The sequence below is a fragment of the Ranitomeya variabilis genome, chromosome 3, assembly GCF_051348905.1.
Source record: "Ranitomeya variabilis isolate aRanVar5 chromosome 3, aRanVar5.hap1, whole genome shotgun sequence".
Lineage (NCBI taxonomy): Eukaryota > Metazoa > Chordata > Amphibia > Anura > Dendrobatidae > Ranitomeya > Ranitomeya variabilis.
In genome coordinates, this window is record NC_135234.1 from 760,064,618 (window position 1) to 760,080,119 (window position 15,502).

General features: G+C 44.7%; 1 protein-coding gene across 8 annotated transcripts in view; it reads left to right on the forward strand.

Annotated features, from left to right (window-relative positions):
- The window catches only part of GDPD4 (glycerophosphodiester phosphodiesterase domain containing 4), a 66,041-nt gene that overhangs the window by 26,955 nt on the left and 23,584 nt on the right, over positions 1-15,502 (forward strand). For 7 of the 8 annotated variants that reach the window (XR_013224124.1, XM_077298714.1, XM_077298715.1 and 4 more), the window contains exons 2-9: positions 615-824; positions 1,398-1,501; positions 2,557-2,650; positions 5,118-5,177; positions 5,584-5,682; positions 6,205-6,298; positions 9,788-9,933; positions 10,422-10,504. Coding sequence is in view for 7 of the 8 variants with exons in the window: in XM_077298714.1 (XP_077154829.1) it covers positions 642-824; positions 1,398-1,501; positions 2,557-2,650; positions 5,118-5,177; positions 5,584-5,682; positions 6,205-6,298; positions 9,788-9,933; positions 10,422-10,504 (863 nt within the window). In the remaining variant the exon portion in view is untranslated. Of the gene's footprint in view, positions 1-310; positions 529-614; positions 825-1,397; positions 1,502-2,556; positions 2,651-5,117; positions 5,178-5,583; positions 5,683-6,204; positions 6,299-9,787; positions 9,934-10,421; positions 10,505-15,502 lie in introns of those variants that run through there. The other variant, XM_077298713.1, reaches the window with a different exon arrangement.

Sequence of the window (15,502 nt, forward strand, 5' to 3'; positions counted from 1 at the left end):
ACAGGATGTGGGGGCGGGTCTCTGTCTCTCTACGGGAAGTGGAGGCGGGTCTTTATTTCTCTACTGGAAGTGTAGGAGTGTTACAGTTACAGAGGATGAGAATTGGGAGAGTTCCTGGACTTATTATGCTGATATGTGCACCTAAGCTTTATCTCATTGTGGAGGATGGGTCTTGATGGTAGTTATCGCCAATAGGTGGCGCTAGAGAGTTTCCCCTTTTCATAATGGAAGATTATTTTGTGCTAATTAGTTTGATACTCACTTTATCCCATGGAGATTTCCAAAGTTATTATTGTTATTATCTTTCAAGATCCATAGGGAACATATAAGGGCAGCTCATTATAGAGCAGGAGGAGCTGAGAAGATGGATATAAGGGATCATCTACAGAATATCCTATTAAATCCCTGCTAGGAGTCCAGTGGGCGGAGCAGGTTAGTGACTGACAGCCCTCTCTGTATGCGCTGTCAGTTACTGCATAGGACCAGCACTTCTCCACTATAGACACCGTTGTACTCCAGATCGTTGAGGTTAGACTTCACAATTATACATAAGTCCCCCAATCCATTCCTGCGCTCTTATAAATCCTATCTTCCGTTACGCTCTTGTGTTGCAGACGTGAGGATGATGTGAGTTATCGCCGATGGGGGGCTCCTCCACCACTCTCCGGAGGCTGCGGCTGGGGAAGCTGAAGATTGTGCGCAGACGCCTCCTGCAGCATTACGAGCACCAGCCGTTCGTCTCGCTCCTGGCCGGTCTCTACAGCTGCCGATGGAAGCGGTACCAGCGCCAGAAGACGGAGCCGGGCCAGTGCTGCTGCAAAGGGGTAAGACACGTGCAGAACACTGACTTATGGCATTGGTGCGATTCACCCTTCCAATGATGATTTCTGCTCTAGTCACATCCAGAGCTGCATTCATAGATGCGACTGACAGGTCACCATCCACATCAATCTCTACATCCTCGTGTGTATACTGTATGCTGAGGTCCTTGTGCAAAAATAATAGGTCACTGTGCTAATTTTTGGCACAAAGACCAAAGTGAAAAATATCACCCAAATAATAGTGCCACATAGCGCACAAATAATATCTCCGCAAAGTATTCAACAACAGTACCATCATTTTCACAGTATCTATTGAACAGTTCCATACGGTTCCTATAATATGACAAAATAATACTAGTATACAGTGCCAAATAGGAGTGTCATTCCGTGCCCCCACAATACCCCCATATAGTGCTGATATAGTAGGGCCATTCTGTAAATATTTATACGTTATAATAAAAACATAACAGTGCCATAGAATAGCGGGTTGTCAAGATCCAAGGAGTAGTAATTGTCCATTTAGAGGTCTTCAGTTCCCCTTCCTTAGGGTGTAATGTTGTGTATTTCCGTTTGTAGAGGGAGTCGGTGTTCTTCCTCCTCCTGGTTGCGGCTTTTTGTCTGGCCTTAGTTTTCCTGTATTTCTGGGGGGAAGCAAAGAACGACTACAATGACTTTGATTGGTAAGTGTCTCCGACAAATACAGAATGTGCCGTATAATACTACTGTGAGCTGAGAATAAGCACAAAGGCATAACGGGAGCACATGGAGAATGGAGCACAGCGACGCTGAGGCCTTACAGTGATAGCACCTCTATATACAGTAGATAACACAGGATAATAATAATCTTTATTTTTATATGGCGCTAACATATTCCGCAGCGCTTTACAGTTTTGCACATACTATCATCACCGTCCCCGATGGGGCTCACAATGTAAATTCCCTATCAGTATGTCTTTGGATCCACCATTCACTATAGGTGATGTCACAGCTCACCTCCTCCTCCTTCTGTACAATGACAGATAACACCTCTATATACAGTAGATAACACAGGAACCACCATTTACAATAGGCGATATCACAGTTCGCCTCTTCCTCCTCCTGTACAATGACTGATAACACCTCTATATACAGTAGATGACACAGGATCCACCATTTAAAATAGGTGATGTCACAGCTCACCTCCTCCTCCTGTACAATGACTGATAACACCTCTATATAAAGTAGATAACACAGGATCCACCATTTACAATAGGCGATATCACAGCTCACCTCTTCCTCCTCCTGTACAATGACTAATAACACCTCTATATACAGTAGATAACACCGGATCCACCATTCACAATAGGTGATGTCACAGCTCACCTCCTCCTCCTCCTGTACAATGACTGATAACACCTCTATATACAGTAGATAACACAGGATCCACCATTCACAATAGGTGATATCACAGCTCACCTCCTCCTCCTGTACAATGACTGATAATACCTCTATATAAAGTAGACAACACAGGATCCACCATTCACAATAGGTGATGTCACAGCTCACCTCCTCCTCCTGTACAATGACTGATAACACCTCTGTATACTATAGAGAACACTTTCTATTGACTTGTCTGACATTTGGATACATTGCGGCATTAATGTTAGACATTGTAACTGATGTGTCAATAATTACTTATTTTTGCTGCCTTGTTATAGTTTCTATATTGCACATGTTTCTCTGTTCTCCCCTCCAGGTTTTCATACAAGGGTCTGGGATACTGGTTCTTGTGGTCCTTGCTAATCCTGGTGGTGGTGGCCGTGCTGTTCACTTATGTAGCGATATTAGTGGTGAGTCTGGAGGTGGTGCTCAGGTTATGGCTGATGTGTAAAATATAACAAACCATGTAAATTAGAATATGTAATGTATGTACACAGTGACTGCACCAGCAGAATAGTGAGTGCAGCTCTGGAGTATAATACAGGAGGTAACTCAGGATCAGTAATGTAATGTATGTACACAGTGACTGCACCAGCAGAATAGTGAGTTCAGCTCTGGAGGATAATACAGGATGTAACTTAGGATCAGTAATGTAATGTATGTACACAGTGACTGCACCAGCAGAATAGTGAGTGCAGCTCTGGGGTATAATACAGGATGTAACTCAGGATCAGTAATGTAATGTATGTACACAGTGACTGCACCAGCAGAATAGTGAGTGCAGCTCTGGGGTATAATACAGGAGGTAACTCATGATCAGTAATGTAATGTATGTACACAGTGACTGCACCAGCAGAATAGTGAGTGCAGCTCTGGGGTATAATACAGGATGTAACTCAGGATCAGTAATGTAATGTATGTACACAGTGACTGCAGCAGCAGAATAGTGAGTGCAGCTCTGGAGTATAATACAGGGTGTAACTCAGGATCAGTAATGTAATGTATGTACACAGTGACTGCACCAGCAGAATAGTGAGTGCAGCTCTGGGGTATAATAGAGGATGTAACTCAGGATCAGTAATGTAATGTATGTACACAGTGACTGCACCAGCAGAATAGAGAGTGCAGCTCTGGGGTATAATACAGGATGTAACTCAGGATCAGTAATGTAATGTATGTACACAGTGACTGCACCAGCAGAATAGTGAGTGCAGCTCTGGAGTATAACACAGGATGTAACTCAGGATCAGTAATGTATGTACACAGTGACTGCACCAGCAGAATAGTGAGTGCAGCTTTGGGGTATAATACAGGAGGTAACTCCGGATCAGTAATGTAATGTATGTACACAGTGACTGCACCAGCAGAATAGTGAGTGCAGCTCTGGAGTATAATACAGGATGGAGCTCAGGATCAGTAATGTAATATATGTACACAGTGACTGCACCAGTAGAATAGTGAGTGCATGTTTTCCCACCAACAAAGAATGGAGAGGTCTGTAATATTTATCGTAGGTACACTTCACCTGTGAGAGACAGAATCTAGAAATAAAATCCAGAAAATCACATTGTAGGATTTTTACATAATTAATTTGCATTTTATTACAAGAAATAAGTATTTGATAGGTTTCTGGACCAAATGTTAAGTTCTGTTTTCTATTCTTTGTTTGCAAATACAGAGGTCAGATGTCACCTGTAGTTCTTGACCAGGTTTGTACACACTGCAGCAGGGATATTGGCCCGCGCCTCCATCCAGATCTTCTCCAGATCTTTCAGGTTTCGGGGCTGTCGCTGGTCAACATTGAGTTTCAGCTCCCTCCAAAGATTGTCTTTTGGGTTCAGGTCTGGAGACCAGCTGGGCCACTCCAGGACCTTGAAATGCTTCTTATGGAGCTACTCCTTAGTTGCCCTGGCTGTGCGTTTCAGGTCATTGTCATGCTGGAAGACCCAGCCAAGATTCATCTTTAATGTTCTTACTGAGGAAAGGAGGTGGTAGGCTAAAATCTCACTATACATGACCGCAATCGTCTTCCCTTCAATACGGTGCAGTTGTCCTGTCTCCATTGCAGAAAAGCACCCCAACGTATGATGTTTCCCCCACCATGCTTCACGGTTGGGATGGTGTTCTTGGGATTGCACTCATCCTTCTTCTTCTTCCAAACACGGCGAGTGGAGTTGATATGAGGGTATTCATGAAAGGTTCCCCTGACCCACTTCCTGTGGACTGAGAGCAATGAACCTTGGCACAGTTATTAGTCCTTCTCTACATAGGGGCCACTTAGGGACACACACTTCTCCCATCTCTTTAAGCAACTGTAAACGACTCGCTTGTAGAAGTCGACAGGTTGCTCCAAAAGCCGCGTTGTGACTTCGGAAATCAGAGTCTCCTCATCTGGAAAATGCTTGACCTTCAAAAATAACTTCATTGTTGGAAAGAGGTGGAAGTTGGATGGTGCGAGGTCGGGTGAATAAGGGGGATGCGGTAGAATTACAAAGCCACAGGAGCATGCTTCCATTTGGGCTACATGTGAGTTGTGAGCTGGTGCATTGTCTTGCAGAAGGCGGACATCTTTGGGGAGCGTGCCACGTCTCTTGGCTTTGATGGCCTCCCGCAGTTTCCGCAGCAGTGAAGCATAGTATGTCCCAGTGATCATGGTACCCTTTGCTAAGAAGCCACAGCAGCTTCCTGACAACTGGCATACCTGCCATTACATATCTTATGGGGGTTGACACTCAGCTTTTTCAGACTTCTGAATGGCAAAATTCAGGACTGTGGGAAAGCTGAGTGACCACTCACATTTGATTGGGGGTACATCTTATCATCTTTGGCATACAATGGGACTTGATTAATATAAGTATTTCTTGTTGTTTTTTTTAGGTTTTGGCAGTATGTCTGCTTTCAGAAGGTCAGCAGCTTTACCTGCACTGGAGCCATAAGGTAATTAATTACAGTAATCTTCTTCCCTGATTAGAATGTTCTTTATAGTGGTCACGGCTCCCTTTACTGACACAAAGCTCCAAATCCTCTTCACCGGCATAGATACATGATAATATTCTATCAGCTAGTATCCACCACTAGGGGGAGCTCAGGAGCTTACCGCATACTGATGTATCGAGCTGTGTGTATACACAGTGTGTTCCTGAGCTCCCCCTAGTGGTGGCTGCTGGCAAACACAATATTCTCATATACAGTAATTCTATCTATACAGGGAACATATAAAGGTAAATGAGCAAATCTATCTGCATGGAATGTTGGACCTAAAACCTCAAGATGATTCTTATCTGTCCCAATGACATTTTTTGTATTTGCTTTGTTTCTGACCGATGTGCTTTCCCTTTGCCAGGGTGGGATGCTGTTTGTCTTTATTTTCTTTATTGCTGCCCTTGCTGCTTTGTCTAATTTATGGGGAGAGGAATGGGCAGCTATTCGCCTCTCGTTCCAGGTAAGCGGTCCTTTACAAAGGGGTACATAAACAATTCTGCCATTTGTGAGAATGGAAAGTTATGTGAAAAATTTCTGACAGAATGACACTACTACCAGCAGAATAGTGAGTGCAGCTCTGGGGTATAATACAGGAGGTAACTCAGGATCAGTAATGCAATGTATGTACACAGTGACTGCACCAGCAGAATAGTGAGTGCAGCTCTGGGGTATAATACAGGATGTAACTCAGGATCAGTAATGTAATGTATGTACACAGTGACTGCTCCAGCAGAATAGTGAGTGCAGCTCTGGGGTATAATACAGGCCCAGGATGCCCACAGGATAATAAATGCACTTTTTTACATTTATAAATATTTTTTTTTCTATAGATAATCTGTAAAATACTATTCAAAGATGGACATACCTTTGTTAAAAAAGTACATCCATATTGTATGAAAGTAGACTGTCGCGGCGCTGTGTCCTCTTGTTGTCACAAACAGATGAATCCTCAGTAATGCCCGGTATTATGTTTCTGATCCAGGTGACGGCTCCGTACCTCCATATTGGCTCTCTGGCGGTAATGACCCTGCTGTCTTGGCCAGTCGCACTTTATTTTGTCAGGATGAACACAAGATGTAAGTGTTACTAGTTGGTGGATAATGTCCGCTGTGTTACTTTGTATTCTTGGCCCCAGAAGGTTCCAGGATGAGAAGTTTATTGCTGCCCTCGTCCGTACCGCCGACCATTACAGAATGGTCAGATGTCAGGAAAAAGCAGAGACCGCTCAGACTTTCCTCTATGCCCCGGGGTTGTCACGGGATCTGTATTTAGGAGGGGTTCGACTTACAGTGTTTACCCTGGGGGTCTGGGGTCTGTATGCTGAGAGGGGTATCTGGTGTAGGGTCTTTATACTGGGTGAATCTGGTCTGGGGTGTGTATGCAGGTGGTCTGGTCAGGTAGTCCGTATGTAGGGGGATCTGTATGTAGGGGATCTGTATGTAGGGGGATCTGTATGTAGGGGATCTGTATGTAAGGGGATCTGTATGTAGGGGGATCTGTATGTAGGGGGATCTGTATGTAGGGGGATCTGTATGTAGGGGGATCTGTATGTAGGGGATCTGTATGTAGGGGATCTGTATGTAGGGGATCTGTATGCAGGAGGATCTGTATGTTTGGGGATCTGTATGTAGGGGATCTGTATGTAGGGGGATCTGTATGTAGGGGGATCTGTATGTAGGGGATCTGTATGCAGGAGGATCTGTATGTTTGGGGATCTGTATGTAGGGGATCTGTATGTAGATGGATCTGTATGTAGGGGGATCTGTATGTAGGGGGAACCTGTATGCAGGAGGATCTGTACGTAGGAGGATCTGTATGTAGGAGGCACTGTATGTAGGGGGATCTGTATGTAGGGGGATCTGTATGTAGGAGGATCTGTACGTAGGGGGATCTGTACGTAGGGGGATCTGTACGTAGGGGATCTGTATGTAGGAGGATCTGTATGTAGGGGGATCTGTATGTAGGGGATCTGTATGTAGGGGGATCTGTATGTAGGGGGAACCTGTATGTAGGGGGATCTGTATGTAGGGGGATCTGTATGTAGGGGGATCTGTATGTAGTAGGATCTGTATGTAGGAGGATCTGTATGTAGGGGGATCTGTATGTAGGGGGAACCTGTATGTAGAGGCTCTGTAAGGTGGATCTGTACGTAGAGGGATCTACATGCAGGTGGATGTGTGTGCTGGTGGATCTATATGCAGGTGGATCTGTATGTAGGTGGATCCATATGCAGGTGCATCCTTATGATGGGGGATCTGTATTTTGGGGTTTCTGTATCTGATGGTCTTCCTTGTGTACTTAGAGGAGCCTGGTTTAGAGTGTGTATGCAGGGAGGATTGGTCTGTACACAGGGGATCTGTATGTAGGGGGATCTGTATGTAGGGGATCTGTATGTAGGGGATCTTTATGTAGGGGATCTGTATGCAGGAGGATCTGTATGTAGGGGGATCTGTATGTAGGGGATCTGTATGTAGGGGATCTGTATGCAGGAGGATCTGTATGTTTGGGGATCTGTATGTAGGGGATCTGTATGTAGGGGATCTGTATGTAGGGGGATCTGTATGTAGGGGATCTGTATGCAGGAGGATCTGTATGTTTGGGGATCTGTATGTAGGGGATCTGTATGTAGATGGATCTGTATGTAGGGGGATCTGTATGTAGGGGGAACCTGTACGCAGGAGGATCTGTACGTAGGAGGATCTGTACGTAGGGGGATCTGTATGTAGGGGGATCTGTATGTAGGGGGAACCTGTATGTAGGGGGAACCTGTATGTAGGGGATCTGTACGCAGGTGAATATGTACGTAGGGGGATCTGTTTGTAGGGGGAACCTGTATGTAGGGCATCTGTAGGCATTTGAATATGTACGTAGGGGAATCTGTATGTAGTAGGATCTGTACGTAGGGGGATCTGTATGTAGGAGGATCTGTATGTAGGAGGATCTGTATGTAGGAGGATCTGTACGTAGGGGGATCTGTACGTAGGAGGATCTGTACGTGGGGGATCTGTATGTAGGAGGATCTGTATGTAGGGGGATCTGTACGTAGGGGGATCTGTATGTAGGAGGATCTGTACGTAGGGGATCTGTATGTAGGGGGATCTGTATGTAGGGGGATCTGTATGTAGGGGGATCTGTATGTAGGAGGATCTGTATGTAGGAGGATCTGTATGTAGGAGGATCTGTACGTAGGAGGATCTGTACGTAGGGGGATCTGTATGTAGGGGGATCTGTATGTAGGGGGATCTGTATGTAGGGGGAACCTGTATGTAGGGGGAACCTGTATGTAGGGGATCTGTACGCAGGTGAATATGTACGTAGGGGGATCTGTTTGTAGGGGGAACCTGTATGTAGGAGGATCTGTACGTAGGGGGATCTGTACGTAGGAGGATCTGTACGTAGGGGGATCTGTATGTAGGGGGATCTGTATGTAGGGGGATCTGTATGTAGGAGGATCTGTATGTAGGAGGATCTGTATGTAGGAGGATCTGTATGTAGGAGGATCTGTATGTAGGGGGATCTGTATGTAGGGGGATCTGTATGTAGGGGGAACCTGTATGTAGAGGCTCTGTAAGGTGGATCTGTACGTAGAGGGATCTACATGCAGGTGGATGTGTGTGCTGGTGGATCTATATGCAGGTGGATCTGTATGTAGGTGGATCCATATGCAGGTGCATCCTTATGATGGGGGATCTGTATTTTGGGGTATCTGTATCTGATGGTCTTCCTTGTGTACTTAGAGGAGCCTGGTTTAGAGTGTGTATGCAGGGAGGATTGGTCTGTACACAGGGGATCTGGTCTAGGATCTGGTGTTTGTTCTGCTTCTGTATATAAGGAGGATATGGTCTCGGGTCTGCATGTGACATATTATATGTGTCCTTAGTGCACTTACCTTCTGGCTTTATATATACGGTAATACTGCATACTTCTCAGGCGACGGGTTTAGTCTTTATCCGGGATCCACTAGATCTGATCACCAGATTAATCAATATCAGGTTTTGCATTTTTCATCCAAATTAAAAAAAAAAAAACAAGTAAAATTCTATCTGATTTATTAAAATGATGAAATATTCCACAGTCTGTTCTGCTCCTGCTGCAGGACGCTGACATCTCACATTATGGAGGAACATGTTGATTTTGTTTTTTTCATTGTTAAACTATTATTTGGATAATTCATGTGAAGAGCAAACCTCCGGCTCCTTCTCGCTGTGCGGGGTCTGTATATGTGCGCTCCACGTGTGTAATATAAAGCGCACGGCTCACCCTCCTGCCCATCTATAGAGAACAGACCCTTGTCCTGGAGGACCCAAAAAGAAAAGCCCCTGGACAAACAAGAGACCTGAAATCAGACCCTCTAAATAGAAGCTCAGCCCCAGACCAGACCCATAAACTTATAAAAAGCATAGATTCGACCACTCAAATCAATGCAGACCTCAAGAACAGATCCCTAAACAAATACACACACCAATATCGTTTTTTGTTTGTTTTTTTTGCAGCGTTTCTCCTTTACATTTGAAAATAAATTATTTTATTTTTTTACTTTAACTTTTTTTTCTTGTTTTTCCCAGTGTCTCAGCTGATGATCATCAGTCCGTACATCGCTGTGCTGCTACTCCTGTATTTATTACCACTGGGGATGTATTCCCCCTGCATAAGGGAGAAAGGATCGCTTGGGGCGAAACCCTTGCTGATAGGGCACCGGGGATCACCGACGGTAAGTATCCGGCGGTGGGGTCAGCTTCGCTTTTCTGTCATTTTTTATAATCATACATAAGGACTTGATCACAGATAACTATCTCTTTAGTCACCTCCGAAGCTGCATTCAAATCGGTTTCAATCAGTCAACACCTTGCCGGCAGAAACACTGCGGTTATTTTACCTTCTTGGGTTTTGGATGATAAAGTTTTGGCAAACTACTGTAACTGTTCTGTTTCTAAATGAGAAATTAAAAAAAACAAAAAACGATGTGAATTTCTAAATGGGGGTGAGCACAGGCACTGAACCACCGAAGTGTAACAGCCGGATCTGAACTCGAAAGCTAACAGTAATGCAGCAACAACATCTATGATGAGGTCTTGTCTTGTAGGATGTATTCTTTTACATATTTTTTTGTCTTTTTCCATAAGTATTAAAATTGGTGAGATTTTCCATATATCTAATAAGGACAGATTTAATTAAATTCTGTCTTCCCTCCCCCCGCAGTTTGCACCGGAAAATACCAAAATGTCCTTTGAAAAAACAATAGAATATGAAGGCGATGGTCTGGAGAGCGACGTCACCATCAGGTAATGTGTGTTCCGTGTCGTCCTCCGTAGATCCTCGTATTGTCAGTGGAAACCTCACACCCCGAACACATTGCATCAAAAACTTAGAAGCCCTATACACAATGGTGCACATGGTCTCATTTACTCGCATGGCCGTTTCGCTGCTGTGTCCACTTCTGCACAGTCGCAGAGACAATTCAGCCTCCGTCTGTGCATTGCACATTTGGGGTCTGCACACGAGGGGGTGAATCATATGATTGCTTCTATGTTCATTTGTGTAGATATGACCATGGTTACACGTGCTATACGTGGGGAACAGGGGGCTTTGAGATAATGGTTTGGGGTCAACAATGAAACGGGTAAGAGTCTACTATCACCAAAAAATCTATGGCAATTTTTTAAGGCATTTTTCCTAAAACCTTCCGCCATGTAACACCTTAGATGCCTCAGTCAAAAAAGACCAGGACACCTAAGGAGTTTGTCACAAGTGCCAATGGGGTAAGTCCCCCATTCTGCAAACACCCTAAACTAATAGCCCCCTAAACTATATACAAACTTAACTCCTTTAAACTAATATGCAACTCTAAATCAGATATTCTAAAAAATACAGACTCTCCAACCAGACGCCCTAGACTAAGACAGATCCCAGATCAGACCCTAAAATAATACAAACCACAGACCAGACCCTTTAAACAAATACAGACCCCAGACCAGACCCCATAAACTAATATAGAACCCTACATCAGATATTCTAAAAAAAAAATCAGATCCTCACACCAGATTCCCTAGCCTAGACTATTACAGACCCCAGACCACCTAAACAAATACAGATCTTAGACCAGAGTGCCCAAACTAATAGAATTCAAGACCAGACCCCCTAAACAAATACAGACCTATCAATCCTCCTGCCTCGGTTAATGGCTGCAGTCCATTAGCTAGTATAGCCTTCTGAGAGCAAATATAGTAAATATTATTATTATTTATTTCTATAGCACCATTGATTCCATGGTGCTGTACATGAGAAGGGGTTACATACAAGTTACAGATATCACTTACAGTAATCAAACTAACAATGACAGACTGATACAGAGGGGCGAGGACCCTGCCCTTGTGGGCTTACATTCTACAGGAATGTGGGGAAGGATCCGAATGTGGTTGATAGTCGGACGTGTTGCGGCAGAGAATTCCAGAGGATGGGGGATATTCGGGAGAAGTCTTGGAGGCGGTTGGATGAGGAGCGAATAAGTGTGGAGGAGAGAAGGAGGTCTTGGGAGGACCGGAGATTACGTGAGGGAAGATATTGGGAGATTAGATCAGAGATATATGGAGGAGACAGGTTATGGATGGGCTTGTTGGTCAGTATTAGTAATTTGAACTGGATACGCTGAGGGAATGGGAGCCAGTGAAGAGATTTGCAGAGGGGGGAAGCGGAGGAGGAGCGAGGAGAGAGATTAATTAGTCGGGCAGCAAAGATAAGGATGGACTGGAGAGGTGCAAGTGTGTTAGCAGGGAGGCCACAGAGGAGGATGTTGCAGTAGTCAAGGTGGGAGATGATGAGGGCATGCACAAGCATTTTAGTAGATTGACGGTTGAGGAAAGGACGGATTCTGGAGATATTTTGGGCTCGAGGCGACAGGAGGTGGAAAGAGCTTGGATGTGCGGTTTGAAGGACAGGGCAGAGTCGAAGGTTACTCCGAGGCAGCTTACTTCCGGTACGAGGGAAAGCATGATGTTATTGATTGCGATAGATAGGTCAGGTAAGGAAGATCTGTGAGATGGAGGAAAGATGATGAGTTCAGATTTGTCCACATTGAGTTTGAGGAAGCGAGAGGAGAAGAAGGAGGATATGGCTGATAGACACTCCGGGATTCTGGACAGCAGAGAGGTGATGTCTGGGCCAGAGAGGTAGATCTGAGTGTCATCAGCATAGAGGTGGTACTGGAATCCATGGGACTTTATGAGTTGTCTCAGGCCAAGTGTATAGATTGAGAAGAGTAGGGGTCCTAGAACAGAGCCTTGGGGGACTCCAACAGAGAGAGGGTGGGATGAGGCGGTAGTATGGCAGTGGGAGATGCTGAATGTGCGGTTGGAAAGGTATGAGGAGATCCAGGATAGGGTGAGGTCTTTGATGCCAAAGGAGGAGAGGATCTGTAGTAGGAGGCAGTGGTCAACTGTGTCGAAGGCAGAGGACAGGTCTAGAAGGAGGAGTACAGAGTATTGTCCATTAGCTTTGGCGGTAAGTAGGTCGTTAGTGATTTTGGTCAGGGCTGTCTCAGTTGAGTGATGGGGGCGGAAACCAGATTGTAGATTGTCAAAGAGCAAGTTAGATGAGAGGTGGGAGGAAAGTTCAGCGTGGACGTCCTGCTCCAGGAGTTTGGAAGCAAATGGGAGCAGCAATATTGGGCGATAGCTGGACATAGCAGTTGGATCGTGGGTTGGCTTTTTAAGGATAGGCGTGATTGTGGCATGTTTGAAAGCAGTAGTGAAGGTGCCAGAAGTTAGTGATAGGTTGAAGAGGTGGGTTAGGGATGGGATCAGTGTGGTGGTGAGGTTGGGGAGGAGGTGGGATGGGATGGGGTCGAGCGCACAGGTAGTGAGGTGCGATTTGGAGAGGAGACAATTAAGCCCCCCTTCAGTGATGTTGGATGGGGAGGTTATGGGGTTTGGGCATTGGTCTGGTATACAAAGGGGTTGTGGTGGTTGAACAATGAAGACTTGCCTTGTCTGGTCGATCTTATTTTTAAAGTGTGTGGCAAAGTCCTCAGCAGAGATGAGGGAGGTTGGAGGGGGCAGTGGGGGGTGCAGGAGGGAGTTAAAGGTTTTGAATAACTGTTTGGGGAAGATACGAGGGTTGTGAAGTAGGCGCCTGTTTAGCAGAGGTGAGTGCAGATTTAAAAGCGAGTGTTGCTTGTTTGAATACAGTGAAGTCGTCTTGCGAATGTGTTTTCTTTCAACGCCGCTCTGCAACCCTGGACAGTTCCCGGAGCTTTTCCGTGGTGTTATTGTGCCAGGGTTGTCTATTGATACGTCGCACTCTGCCATGGATGAGAGGGGCGACCGTGTCAATAGCTGATGCGAGAGTGGCATTGTAAAAAGCAGTGGCACTGTCTGTGTCGTGGAGTGAGGATATGGATGCCAGTGGTAGGATGGAGTCAGAGAGTGTGTGGGTGTCTAGGTGTGCGAGGTTCCTGCGGGGGTGCGCATGTTGCTGAACATGGGTGACCGGTGAGGAGGACAGGGATGAGAAGGTGAGCAGATGGTGGTCGGATAGAGGGAGATATTGAGTACAGAACCACTAAAGCTAAGTAAGATTAACGCATAGCCTCTCCGACATGTTTCGCCTAGACAGGCTTCATCAGTGGGCGGAGAAATGGCGAAACATGTTGGGAAAGCTATGAGTTAATTAGCCTTAGTGGTTCTGTACTCAATATTTACTATATTTATTCTCAGAAGGCTATACTAGCTAATGGACTGCAGTCATTAATCTTGGTAGGAGGATTGATAGCCGATAGGATAGCGATACCTAATATAGGAATCTAACAGAAGTTATTATACAGTAATGACACTTTAGTGCTTTTTAATATTAATTTACACCATGTTTATTAAATACATATCAATAAAAGTCAAGTTTTAATCACAATATCCCATAAATTGGGTCTATTTACCCTCTGGGTAATTTGTTAATATGACCTAAACTAATAGAAACTCCCAGACCAAGCCATTTATATTAATAAGGAATTCACACCAGACCCCTTAAAAAAGGCAGACCAGACCCCCTAGACTGATACAGACCACAGACCCCCAAAATAAATACAAAACTCAGACAATACCCCCCCAAAACAAATACAGACCCCAGATCAGACTGCGTAAACTAATAAAATCCCAGACCAGACCCCCTATACTAAAACAGACCCCAGACCAGATCCTTTCAACTGATAAAACCCCAGACTAGATCGTATAAACTATTACAGACCCCAGACCAGATCCTTTAAACTGATAAAACCCCAGACTAGATCCTATAAACTATTGCAGACCCCAGATCAGAGCCCCGAAACTAATATAAACTCCCAGACCAACCCTTTAAACTAATAAGGAATCCACACCAGACCCCTAAAATAATAAAGACCAGATCCCTGAAACTAATATAGACCCACGACAAATTATTAAAATCTTTATACCGAAATACTGCCATACAATGCCAATTAAAACCTCCATACAATGCCTATACCGTACTGCCATAGAACGCCAAATAAAATCTCCACATAGCATACATATGATGCTACCATGTAAACTACCATGTAACACTGCCAAATATTTCCCACAAAATACCTGCAAAAATAAGTTGGACTTCAGTGTCCAAATAAAACCGCCATACAGTACCCATGTATTAAAGGGGTAAAGAGTTGTACCCATCTTAAACATTTATTACATATCAACAGAATATGCCATCAATGCCTGATAGTTGCAATAGCCGCCTCATATCACTAGAACAGTTGCAATCCTGTCCTGTGTCTTCCAGGGGTTTGGAAGAAAGAGATGGCGGTATTATGGTGAATGGAGTCAACAGGGAGATTGTTACATTAGATGTCTGGGGAGATAAAAGCTTTACACAGTGGCGTCTACAGATCTGTGGACCCGATTACTCGCGGGGTAGGATTTATCTGTAAATGAACTGATGGGAAAGGGTCCAGTGAGTAATTCCCCGGCCTGATAGCGGAGACGCCGCGCCCCCCTCTACAGCGCCACAATCTCCATGAGAATAAGAAGAATGAGCAGCGACAACTTGAGAGCAAAATGGCCTCAAAGTGACCCCCGCCCCCCCATACGGATTATCTATGATACACCTATCTCTATCTGGAGGAAGAATCTGTGCAGAAAATAGGAAATTGTATACATGTAAGAAAATCAGCTAGAACTATGTCCTAACACATTCATGTCCATAGGGGCAACATTATAGTAGTTATTATTATTATTTATTTATATAGCGCCATTAATTCCATGGTGCTGTACATGAGAAGG